At 41.0% G+C, this 13,363-nt stretch overlaps 1 protein-coding gene across 4 annotated transcripts in view; it reads right to left on the reverse strand.

The window, feature by feature from the left end:
- Positions 1 to 13,363, reverse strand: part of AFF3 (ALF transcription elongation factor 3) — a 339,352-nt gene that overhangs the window by 129,398 nt on the left and 196,591 nt on the right. For all 4 annotated transcript variants that reach the window (XM_064646295.1, XM_064646294.1, XM_064646293.1 and 1 more), the window contains exons 5-7: positions 13,004 to 13,090; positions 7,528 to 7,564; positions 1,195 to 1,246 (exon numbers count right to left, since the gene is read on the reverse strand). In XM_064646295.1, coding sequence (XP_064502365.1) covers positions 1,195 to 1,246; positions 7,528 to 7,564; positions 13,004 to 13,090 — 176 coding nt within the window. The remainder of the gene's footprint in view (positions 1 to 1,194; positions 1,247 to 7,527; positions 7,565 to 13,003; positions 13,091 to 13,363) is intronic.

Here is a 13,363-nt window from a genome sequence, read left to right on the forward strand (position 1 = left end):
TTCTTCTTTTGGTTCTTACTGCAATATTATTTTAAAAAATGATAATTATTGGAATCATTCTTTAACCGTTCCCAGCAATCATACTATCAGAAGGCATAAGGCTGCTAATGCTTAATTCATTTAATAAGTTTGGCTAAATATGCTCGCATACTATAATTACATTCCACAACACAATCTGCAGGACAAGCCATTTCTTACACTGTGTCAAATCTTTTTCTAGATTCATTTCCAGAAGATTTTTTAATGCGTATTTGCAGCAGAAATCAAAACATCTCACAATAAATCACTGTTATTGTACCTCCTTCTGTGAATACTTTTGGCCATGTAACAAATGGTGACACCTTATGAGATTTACATGATATAATGTTCTGAATTTAAATAACAGGAATCAGAATACATAAATTATGGACTAGACACATTCTAAAATTCACATGACTGACTGTTACAAGAACTTCCCTCCCTCAAATGGGATTAAAAAGGTGAATGGTTTTGCAGAAATTCATAGTGCTCCTGCCTGGTAGTTATTAAAAGAATTCACTTATCTTGCTCAGTTTGGGAGACTGATGCTTTTTTTTTTTAACTTGCAGCCTATCTGTTTCATAGACTGGTTTATGTTGGCAAAACAATTTAATCTTTTGTATACTGGAGTTAAAAATGGTAAAAGCTTCTATTGTTGCACTAGAGTGAGGGTGAACACTGATATATTACAAGTGCCTGTTCCCATCTATTTCTCGACTTCTTTTGTTAATTCAAAAACATCAACAAAATCGTGAGAGACCAGAGATAACTGTAATTGGATTCCAAGTAATTCGGAGGTGAAGCTGCAGTCTTTTAAAATTACATCAGTACATCAAAGGTATATGTGACATAATGTTTTTTAGCAAGTGTGACAAACTCCAGCAGCATTAAGGTAATGCTGAAGTAAGGTTGTAAAGGCCAGCTTCGCACACCCACAAAAATAATCTCATATGTATTCAGTGTGATATGGAGCCATTTCAATTGCAAAGATCTCTGACTTACTAGCATGCAAAAGTTATAGGAATAATTAATGTTTAGTCATTATCTAAAAAGCCGGTTTAAGAAAAGCATCAGTGAAAGCGATCATCTTAATGAAAACAAACAAATTTTATTTTGCCCACAAATCTGATAAAAACACAGCTGTCTTCTCTAATTTTAAACGCAAATGTGACTTACGATGTATGGGTTGCGCTTTTCTCTGGGCTCTTTGGCTCTACATCACTTTTCCCTTTAAAAAAGAAGAAGAAAATGACATCAGAAATGGGTCAATATGGAAACTGCTCAGATGTGACATGTCAATGTTTTATTCATTGCTAACACTGACCACTCTTGCCACACACACACAAACGGCTGTGGAGGCAACCACAGGGCTGCAGGGGCACTGCTGGAGCATGTGCAAGTAGGGGGTCAATCCTGACTTGACTTTTCTTGTCCCTGATACATATACTCTCTAAATGTCAGGCAGAGAAACTCCACAAGAGAGGCTGCTTAGAGGACACAGCATTTACCAGGGACAGCAGACCCTGGAGCAAAGGAAAGGATTTCTCTAGGGCCCTACAGTTCTGCTACTGAGAGTGTACTCCATACAACATGCACTTGCTCCAAAACCCTGCTCCAGGAACAATAACTATTTCATACAAAGCAAAACAGCATCAGCAGGAGATAGTAAGGCAGTGATTAGGGCACAATTCTGCCAATGGATATTTTGGTTCACATTCTTTTTGACAGATTAAGGATGTGTTCTTTCGCAATTGTAAATCAGGGGCTGGGGAAGCCCTCTTTGCTATGTTGTACATTTTGGCAAAGGCACTCAGCGTCAGAGAGGTCAGGTATCCAAATGCTTAAGAACTTTCAGAGGCCCAAGGGATGCTTCTTCACATTTCCTTATGACTCACATGGGTCCTGGCATGTTGGCTTGTTACAACCCCCATACTGAGTCCAAAATAATGCATCTGCCCAACACAACTTAGTTACATAGCACAGACAGGGGGAGCAGACTGCTGGCTCATGAGGTGGTACTGCTTCTGCTAAGTCAGGCCAGATCCTTTGCCCTCCTTTCTACCCCTCACCCCCTATCAAAACACAGGAAGGCTGATGTTGTTTTTTGTATTTAATGTTCTCTGAGTAACCCAAGAAAGCTGCACTTCAGTGTAAGATTTCTGTTTAGCTCTACCATGGATGTACAGGTTATGCCACTCCACTTGAATCACCTTGAATTCTGGACCTAGTGACTGTGCAGCTGCTGCTCCTCGTGTGTCACTGGATGCTAATGGCTGTCTATACATGAGTTTATGTTGCCTAGCAGACAAGGAGTCACAGAGGTTGAATGTGACTGGTTTACTGATGGATGTGTTTTTCTCCATTACCTTTTAATGAGCTTTGTTAAACCAAAATCCACCTGTGCCTTCTGAAAAAAAATATGAGAAATGCTTATTTTGGCCAGGCTGTAGTGGTGTTGCCTGATTTTCTGCTCATTGAATTGAGTGAGTTCTGCATCAAGTCCTGGTCGACCACATCCATGCATGTGAGCATTATGCATCATCCATTTGCTGCTGGTAAAGTCCTCACCTTCAGTTTTCATAGAGCAATGGCTGTAAGGGGCACCTCTGGAAAACTTGCTATTGCCTTCAGAAGAGGCAGGATTTTGCTACCAATGTTCTTCCATTGCTGTACAGAAAGAAGCTGAAGGACTTAGCCTAGACAGTGACCTTCTGGAAGTAGGTGTCTTGTACAGGAGGTTCTGAGTATTGCAAACACTTTCAGATCTTGTCCTCTCCCCTCTGGAAGGGTTTGTGTCTACCCAACCGAGGTGCCTAAACTTTATTAAACAGGATGGGGAAAACTCTGGATGACTTGAAACTCACTGATGCCTCTAGAGAAGCCAAGCACTTTCTGTAAGAGGACAGCTAAAGGCACCCAAAATTTAGGCATGAGTGGGGCATCCACATAGGACAGAATACATCCACTTCATAATCTCTAGGCTGCTCTTCACTTTTAGCAGAGACCTCAGAAAGTATATCCAAATGATAAACTCGCTGGCAAGAAGGCTGTTGCTACAGTATGTGTTTGTCAGCCTTAGGGTGCCTGGAGCACTGGAGCTCATCTGCATTATGGTAATTTGGAACAAGAAACCAACAGTAACAGTTGGCATATATTCAAAGATTTTCTATTTGTAACTTGGGCTTTTTCTAAGTCATGAATTATTACCATGAACCCTGGTTTGTTTGAGTGTGAGAGGGAATATGGATTCCTGAGTGCTCTGCCAGCAGAGTTCACATTAGTTCTACTTTCAGCAATATATGTTAATGCAGCAACAAGGAAAACAGTATATGTACTGTGAGGAAAGAGGAAATGGAATCTCTGTGATTTAGCCAAACTGGATATTAATGAATTACCCTACACTAAGCATTTGTAGCTGCTTTTATGCTAATTGTCACTTAACATACTTCTGTGTGGAGGGCAAGGATGAAGCCTGTACAGATGGTAAAAACTCATCAGTCCAGCCTATCAGAGTAGAAAATCTGGCCATTAATGCTTTATTTTATTCTCACTTGATTGAATCTTAGAAATTTTAAAAATGTATATAGCTTAATTATAGTTGAATGTCACAGGCATGGTACAGTTTTTGTTTTTGGACAAGCATATGTAAAAGAGAATTACCTGTCACAACAACTTTGGTTTTTTATACTTAGCCTTGACCAGACTAAGATTTCCTCTTCATTTTTATGTAACCTGCCAAATGCATGCAGGTACCATTGTGGGAGACTGGCATTTGCCAAATTGCTGAATCTTCTCTAGATTCTTCTGGCTTCTTCTTTTGGGTCAATTAGTGTCATCCTTTGTTTTTCTTAGTCTTTTTGGAATTAACAAAGAACATGCTCCCCACCTTGCTATGGGATTGCTGTTAGCACACCTTATTTCAGGTGCTAAGTGCTGTGTAGGTCTCCTGAAACAGGTGTGTCTGTGTGTTGGTGGGTGTATGTGCACACATGCCTCCAGAAAACACACAGTGGAAATCATCAGTCCTCAGATCCTTACCCCCAGAGCTGGGAGTTCTTTGCTAGTTTCTACCTCATCTCACGCAACTTCTTTCCTAACATTTTTAGATACAAGCAGAAGATATGTGTCCAGATTTCTCGAATTTCAAAATAAATTTCAAATGAACTTCTGTAGGATTTCCCTGCTGAATAGTAGGTGGCCAGAAAAAGACCTCTCTCCTCTGAGTTGGAATTTTGTGAATCACTCAACCTAACCAGGACACGTTTCCCCTTCTGGGTAACAGGGATAAATAATATTTATTGTGATGGAGTTGTATAACTTCAGTCATTATTGGATTTTTAATGCTTTGATTTCCTTGTGGGGGAAGGGTAACACAAATGCAAATGTTATCCATGAGAAAGACAGTGTTGGCAGCTGCAGTAAAACCATTGCAAATGACAGGCTCAAGAGCCACTCCAAAGAAGACACGGTGCAATGGGAAATAACAGCTAATTCGGACTCTGAAGATGTGCACTTGGATAATACAGTACATAGATCATTAGATTTCTTTTCCACAGAGTAATCTGCTAGTATTTCCTCACATCCTGTACTGGGTTTGTGTGGCAAGGCTTTGGTAATGGGGAGGCTGGATACAGGGGAGGCTACTGTAAGAAGCTGCCAGAAGCTTCCCCTGTGTCTGATGGAGACAGTGCCAACCAGCTCCAACACAGACCTGCTGCTGGCCAAGGCCAAGCCCATCAGTGATGGTGGTAGCGCCTCTGGGATAACAGATGTAAGAAGGCGGAAAGATGCTGCACAAAAGCAACTGCAGCCAGAGACAGAAGTGAGATTATGGGAAGAAACAGCTCTGCAGACACTAAGGTCAGTGAAGAAAGAGGGGGAGGAGGTGCTCCAGGTGCTGCAGCACAGGTTCCCCTACAGCCCGTGGTGAAGACCACGGTGAGGCAGTCTGTCCCCCTGCAGCCCACGGAGGTTCATGGTAGAGCACAGATGCACCTGCAACCAATAGGGGACTCCATGCTGAAGCAGGTGGGTGTCCAAAGGAGGCTGTGACAGCATGGGACACCTGCACTGGAGCAGGCTCCTGGAAGGACCTGTGGACCCATGGAGAGAGGAGCTCATGCTGGAGCAGGTTCGCTGGCAGGACCTGTGCCCCCACAGGGGGCCCACAGTGGAGCAGTCAGTTCCTGAGAGACTGCACCTCGTGAAAGGGACCCACACTGGAGCAGTTCATGAAGAACTGAAGCCTGTGGGAAGGACTCGTGTTGGAGGAGTTCATGAAGGATCATCTCCCATGGGAGAGACCCCATGCTGGAGCAGGGGAAGAGAGTGAGGAGCAAGGAGTGTCAGAGACAAGGTATGATGAACTGATTGCAGCCCCCATTCTCCGTTCCCTTTACACTGGTGGTGGGGAGGAGGCAGAGAATCTGGGAGTGAAGTTGAGCCCATGAAGAAGGTGCTTTTAAGATTTATTTCTCATTGTCTTACTCTGATTTCACTGGTAATCAGTTATATTAATTTCCTTGAGTTGAGTCTGTTTTGCCCATCATGGTAATTGGTGAGTGATCTCTCCCCGCCCTTACCTCTACCCATGAACCTTTTGTTGTCCTTTCTCTCCTGTGTCCAAGTGAGGAGGAGAACGATAGAGCAGCTTTGGTGGACACCTGGTCCGGGTAAACCCACCATGCATCTGAATAATTTTTTCCCCAAATTTCCCTTGGGCTTGACACACAGGACCGGTAAAATCTATATCTCATTCTAATGTGTTTATTTGATGTCTTATTCCAGCACCTCAACAGGAATCCTCAAGAATACAGTCTCAGACGTAGTCAAACTCTCTTTGTGATGTTAGGAAAAGTGTCTGGGTGTCCGACAGTGACCAGAACTTTTGGTACCAATGAATAAAATGTTTCTGCATTGGTTCAGCTATTCTTTGGTTTGGTTGCCATCAGCCAGTCAGTACCGAGTCTGGCTTCTGCACAGCTGCAAATATATGCTGATTTTGCTAAACAGGATGAATGAGGAGATAAGCAACTGGAGGTACTATGGTGTGGGAAGGCAGATGGGGGAATTGGAAGTGAAGTGGAGTCAGAGACTGCTGGAGTAAAGAGCAGGGGAAACTTTTAAGGACGTGGGATCAATTGCATAATCTACAGGAAAGTGAGTTTCATTAAATCTGCAGAAAAAACCTATTTTATTCAATTGCTGAAAGAAGGAAATATTCAGCTATGACCAAAGCTGGCCAAGTATTGTGGCCTCTGATGTTATTGCAAAGCCCTCAGCTCAGCTGGTGTGTTTGTCATGCTTGTGCCTCTGCCTGTGTTTGCGTAGCCCTCTCTGTTATGGCTCTTTTGTGCTTCCTTCTCTCATTACTGTATTCATTATTTTCTGACAGAACCTCATCCCCTTTGCCTTTTATTACTTCCTTAGTGCTGGTACTTGAACTGATATCAAACCAACGCCAGCAATTAAGTGACACCACTGCATGTTTCTTCACAACATTGCCTTCCACATGCTGACCTTTCCCCAGTGAAGAGCCACACTGTTATAAAAGCCTACATCTCCCAGCCTTGTCTCTCTGGATGTCTTTTCCCTCACACAGTGAGTGACTAGACCCTTTCAAAGCCCTAGCTACCAGCTCAGGGCCCTAGCTACCAGCTCAGGGCACTTTTCGTCTTCAGTCACAGCCCTGCAATTTGCAAACAGGGCTCTGTGTTGGCTGACAGGTCAGGAAGCTAGCAAAATAATTCCTCTGGTTGCAGTCATTTTATGTGGAGAGCAGGACAGGATCATGTATTTTTAATATGCAAGACAACATCAACAACCATCAGAGGTGTCAGGGGAGAGGATTAATATTTTGTTTTGCAGAACAATTCAATCTTCCCTTTCAATACAGCTGCTAAGTTTGTTACCGTAACTAAATGTAATTAAAATGCTGCTGATCTGCACCATGATTTGTAAACTGGAGTCCACCGAAAAGCCCTGACCAGAAGCTAAACAAGCAAATATTGCTTCCGTACCCACAATGCCAGCCAAAAAGACCCATGGCCATACGGTCTTCAAAACATTATTTGGTGTTAGTTTGCAAGGATTTATGTAGCTTATTACTGTGCAGTGGCCACAAAATACACCATTGCCTATGAAAGATAAATGATAACAAGTCTTCTCGCAGAATTTTCTTGCAGTCTGGATCTGGGCCTGCAATTAGGTCAGCTCTTTTCTGGCTTTCCAAAAAAAGACACTCTTTTGCCCTTTCAGTCTTTCTCATTTACGTAATGAAATGGCCATAACAAAATTAATACTTTTTATTCTTCCCAGGCCACCAAAAGATCTGACATTTTGATGGTCACTCTTCAGTTTGGTTCTCCACATTCTGCCACATAGCTGCGTACTGCCTGATGAGGCTCTGCACTGTCCCAGTCTGCTACTAGTCCCTTGCTCATCAGCTGCTTCTTTTTCATAGTCATTGTCACCCCCCACAATTTAGCTAGAAAATGAGTTGGTACTTACTTGTATTGCTGTGTCCTGTAGATCCCTGTTGTGACTCCTACAATAATAACAGAAAAAAGGTAAGGTGTGTTATTTTACAACAATTTTTAGCTGCAATACTTGCTTGGACATTACCTTAACAACACAAACAGCATTGATGATTGTTCATTTGGTTTCAAAGTAGTTTTCAATTACAAGAATAAATCCAATATTTCTTGGAAAATCCATTAATTCTAAGGCTTGTAAACTTGTTTCGCAACAACCTTTTAATGGTGCAATTCCTTGTATAGCAATTACGGTCCTCCTGCTCACTATTCATTTATTGATCAGCCAAAACTTGTCTGTTATCTTCTACAAGTTTAGATGAGAAGACAAAGGGAAGACCAATATTGTTTCATGGACCATTGGATTCCTGAGGTGGTAGCACAGCTGGTCTTTCTTTTTCTCATGTTGACATTGACAGCATCAGACAATGGAAATACAGACTAGTTCTGTGTCCCTGAGATTACAAGGTCAACCTTGTATGACAACAGCAATATCTGTGAATATGGTGCAATAAATCAGACCATTGTTTCCTCATGAAATGTTCACTCACTGCGTTTTACTCACAGAATTTGTTTGCATTCACAAAAACATAAAAGAAGCCTATAAATAGAAGGGAATACAAATATAAACTATAACAAAAAGATATTTAAATTAAGGGAAAGAAGAATGCTATGGATGACAGCAGGGAAGGCATCCTGTATATAACTCTGCTTCTGAATAACCCAGACACACAGAGAAATGACACCTTCTATACATGCTGCAGTTACAACTGCAGCTAAGACTACTCAGAGAGGCCAGGCACCCACAGCAACACATGTGGTCATTTTTGGTGAGGAAATGGGCTCTAGACTAGATCCCTGGTCCTCAGAGGCTGAGTGATGAGCCAAACACACAGATCATCAAGAAAGGAACTGCAAGTCTCCAGAAAGCTCAAGGATGCTCTGACCTGGCCAAGCTGAGATTATGCTGCTGAGTCCCTCAGGAGCACACCTCAGGGGCTCGGGTCCCAAGAGCTTCTTGGCCTCTCTAAACAGACATTGGGTGGACTGCAGGATCTGAGGTCTTGAAGGCTCAGCTGATCAAAACCCCTCGATCTGCACGATTTGCTCTGGAGTCAAGGCTCTCCAGACTGCATGACTTTGATCTGTAATTTTAATACTACAATACAAATCAGCAACTCACTTCCATCTTACATACCTGTAATACAAGACGTCAAATTTCTGGGCAAGCCCTAAGAATTTCTACCTTCTACTGCAATATGAGAAAATCTGTACCATGTTTAACATGCCAAGAATAATTTCCCAGTAATGTGAAACTGTGCACTTTTGACAAATTGAGTCAGTTTTTTGTGAATGTTTTTGATGAAGAGAAATTAAAGCTGTTTTTTCTGAATGTAATCTTAAAAAGTCGAGATTAGTTTGCAGCGGTGATATAATGGTATGTACACTTGAATTTAAATGCTATTCTTGTAGCCTGTCACACTCCCAATAAATGTAGACTATTAGAGCATGTTCACCCTCATATTTGTAAAAGTGTTTGCAACTTCTAAACAAGGATCTTGCTTACTCTTTTACATTTTCATTAACCTCCTGTTTAATTGCCTAGCACAGTATCTTAACTCTGCCATTGGCTATGCATAGTCTAAAATTTAATATCAGCCAAACATGTAAACTGTACACATTTTCACGTTTCCTTTTAACCAATTCTTTAAAATTTGTTGATTCTCAACAAATTAGTCTTAATGATAAAGGCTAATACAAATATCTCATAGACAAATACAGAATGCTCCCACTGAGGTACAAAAAAAGTATGGCTTTATAAAAGTATGGCTTTATAAAAGTATGGCTAAAAAAAGCTGAAGTCTTCATTTCTGAAGATTATTGTCCAGTGTATTTCCTCCAGCTTGTTTAAATCAACAAGAAAGGAAAAAGTAAATTAATTGAGCATGTAAAGAACAACATCACTATGATAACTTAGCTTCTGCTAAGAATAATCACCCAATAGCTTTGTGACAAGACACCAGTTCACCTGGAGTGGGTAAATTAAATTCTCAAATAACAAAATGATGATCCCATAATATCACATATACATAACCAGAAATCAAACACCTGATCAAACTTTCAAGACATGAAATCACAGTAAAAATGAAGAAAGAGAGCAAAGCAGGCAGCAGAATTAAAAGCATTTTTTCCTGCACAAGAGAACTAATACCTGAAGATGAAAGCTCATTTGCACAAGCATCAAGTGAGCTCTTATTTACAAATTTAATTATTCATTTAAAGTTTATTTATTAAGATGCTTTTAATAAAATTACAATCATGAAATGCCTGATCATTTGTGCATAACAACATGTGGCAGAGATAGGAGAAAGGAAAGCACACACAGCCCATCACATCACACACTGATTCAATTTTCCTTAAGCTTTGGAAAACAAGAAATAAAGAGACTGTCATTGCCCATTCCTAGTAAATTCAAGAGTACAAATTAATTCTAGAGAGAAAGAAAATTCAAAATTAAGGATGAGAAGTAACTTTATGCCCTCCATTACATAAAGGGCAGTTCCCTAATGGTATTCTTCCAGCAGCGCTGTACTTGGAAGACTATTGGGCGCTGCCACATGTGTCAAACCTGACCCAGACTCTCCTTCCAGAATGTGAATCAATGCAGATCGCCCACGTTAATGAGGTCTGATTTCATACAGAAGTGCAGCATATGCACATACATACCCTCCATCAAATCAGCATATAGTTATAATGATGGATACATCCACACGTGCAGTTTCAAATGTGCAATTCTGTTATATTTGTGATATATAAATCTCGGTTATTTGGCTTTTATTACTAGACTGATTTCAAAACCAGTCTAGCTACAGTTGCTGTGGCCTTTGCAACTTTAATAGCCTAATTAATAAATTTCAAGTGTCAAGCTGTCAGATCGCTAATTACTTGAGTTGCAGGTTAAAAGCAGTGTGGCAGGTATGCGAACTAATGATGCTGACACTCAGTTCTTATGGACAGAAAAGTAATTATGATTTGCACCCTTGCAACAGGGTATGAGTCCTACAAGCTTCTTTTCTTTCCATTCCCAAAATGATGAGTATCTTTATGCTTGGAAACTGTCTTCTGTTAAAAGGGATTGCAGTCTACTTGCTTCTCTTGCTGGAAGAGTCATTGCAAATGAATTGATCTCTCAATACTGACATTAAGACTGAAAAGGAATTCATGTTACCATGCATGGCTTGGAACTAAGAGATAAAGCATATGCCCCAAATTTAGCCTTGCAGTCTCTTTGTTGGCCTTGGTCACTACTTAACTGACAGGCCCATTCATCTGAATAATGCGTGATCCACAACAGTTTGGTGTAGTCCTCAAGCTTTAAAAAGTTGGTACAGCTATGTAGTTTACTTACAGGAATGCTTCTTAAGAGCTATGGAGACATCCCCTACGAAGTCCAAAAATGATTTTACACCACACTTTGTGAAAAACAACAGCTAGCTTATGAAGGTTTAAAAAACACGTTTGAAAAATTAGGAAACCATTCTTTGCATTTTGGAGCCTGAAAAGCAGATACCTTCTAAAATCCATGACTGCAGATTCAGACTAAGCCACAGACTAACTTTTAATTATTTTAAAATAGAAATGGTGTCTAAAATTAACATAATCTATGATCAGTAATACAAGATTGTTCCAGGACTGTGATGAGTTTTTTAAGGTACTTCTTCCCCATCTCACACAAAGCACTCTAATTTCTGACCATGCAGACCACTCAGACCACAATACAGTTCTGATGTTATTATATGTACAAAAGTATGCTTATATACTGCTAAATGAAATCTTGTCCATCCTAAGCTTAAAAAAAAAAAAAAAAGAAATTCTACTTTGATAAGGGAAAACACCTTAAGAATGATCTTTAAAAATGAATGGTAGATCTCTGAAATGGCTCTGCAATATAGAAAATTTCCCAGAGAAATGGATGAACTGGCAGACAGAATATGAGAAAGTCAATTATCAAGCATTATTCACATATGTTTGTTCTCTCATCTGTGGTTCTCCTATTCCTATATTTATCACAATACATTTAGTTGTAAGGAAGTGCATTCACGATGGCCACACACATACAGGTACGTGTATGCACCTTGCCTATGCACATCTGTATACGTGCCATGCAAGCACATAGTGTGGTGGTAATTGTGTCAGAAACTGCAGAGCTGCAAGCACTGCTTCACTTTGTCACCCCTTATCTGGCACTTCACCTGCTTGTAAGCTGCTAATCCATCTATCTCCTACTGGACTTACCCTAACCTAACAAGCCTCTAGCCCCCCTACCATCCTCAGTCATCTGTCTGCCTTCAACGAGAAAATTGTGAGTTATTTCCTTCTTTTTCTTCCATAAAATGCCAGACATATTTTGGGTTACACCCCTGATACTTCAAAATTGTGACACTCTCATCCACAGAAAAGCTGTTTTACTGTAGGCAAATGAAGTTTTCTTGGCTTTCTGGTTACAATTATTCCCTGGACTAAATTTTGCAGAATGGACTTAAAAGTTGCCAAAGGAGCTTGCATTAACAGGAGAAAGACTATAAACAGCATCAATATCATCTTTCAAGCTTGAACACTTCATGAAATATGGTTGTGACATCTAAACAGTATATGGTGATACAACGTGAAATTTATTGGCTCTTGCACGGGATAGCCGATTTCATTCCCTCCTGACTTACCATGTATAAATAATGTGGTTTCCCCAAGCTCGTGCTGATGAGCTTTATCATGCCGCACTGTATCTTCCCTGGAATACATAACAATAGTGGAGCTAGTTTTAAGGGACCATCAGCAGGACCAGTGGCTTTGGTCCCTTGAGGGAATCAAATACTTCCCTGGCAAATGCTTCCATGGCCCCTCTGGGCATCATGGCACTGGGCTGCCTCTCTAGCAAAGCTGCCCATTGAAGTCGGGTTGGTGGCAGGAGATGTATGCCCAATCCTCAGTCCCCGACTACAGAGGCCAGTGTAAAGGCCACCTCAGACCTCAAAGGCTTCAACAAAAATTTCAGCTAGTGAAGCCAAATGATGCAGGAGCAATGGGTGCAAGGAGGAGCTTCCTGACTCTCCACAGCTGTTGTGCCCTGAGGCAGGAGCTTCAACAGGTGCCCACAGAAAGCACCACATCTGGACATCCCATCCAAGACACCTGTGGTTTTGCCTTGCGGTGAGGAATGTGTGACCCACACATCAGCATCAGTTCTGCTGCCAAGAGAGATGCAAACAAGACTGTATAGCCTTCCTGAGGCTGTAAGCAGAGAAAAAGCAGGGAATAGTGGCACACACATACAGAGAAGATCATCAGCACAGCATCAACCTCAGCCTAGAGACCTCACACACTCAGTCAGGGCTTGTGTAGGACATATTGTGAGGTGCAGGAGGAATGGTTCTACATGATGCAGCACATCTTACCTTATTTGAGAAGGGAAACTTGCTTTGCTCTGCCTTTCCTGGTGTGTGAATAGCTGACAGTGGTGGAGGCCAGGAATGGGTCATCTCCTGAAAAACAGTATAATTCAGCAAACTGTGTTTAGAAAGTCAGTGGAACAGGAGACAATGATAGCATATCAGTAGCAAGTTTGATTTTTCGGACAATCTGCAAACACATGTTAATCACACAACGTATTCTGGCTAGTAAGACTAACATGAAGCATGGGAATAGAAATTTCAGTTCATGACCAAGTAATGGGGTACACACTATGTGCTCACCACAAAATAGATTTCATAGACAAGGTCAGAATAATAAATGCTTAGCACTTGTTCAAAACTCAA

The sequence above is a fragment of the Pseudopipra pipra genome, chromosome 2 (genome assembly GCF_036250125.1).
Source record: "Pseudopipra pipra isolate bDixPip1 chromosome 2, bDixPip1.hap1, whole genome shotgun sequence".
Classification (NCBI taxonomy): Eukaryota; Metazoa; Chordata; class Aves; order Passeriformes; family Pipridae; genus Pseudopipra; species Pseudopipra pipra.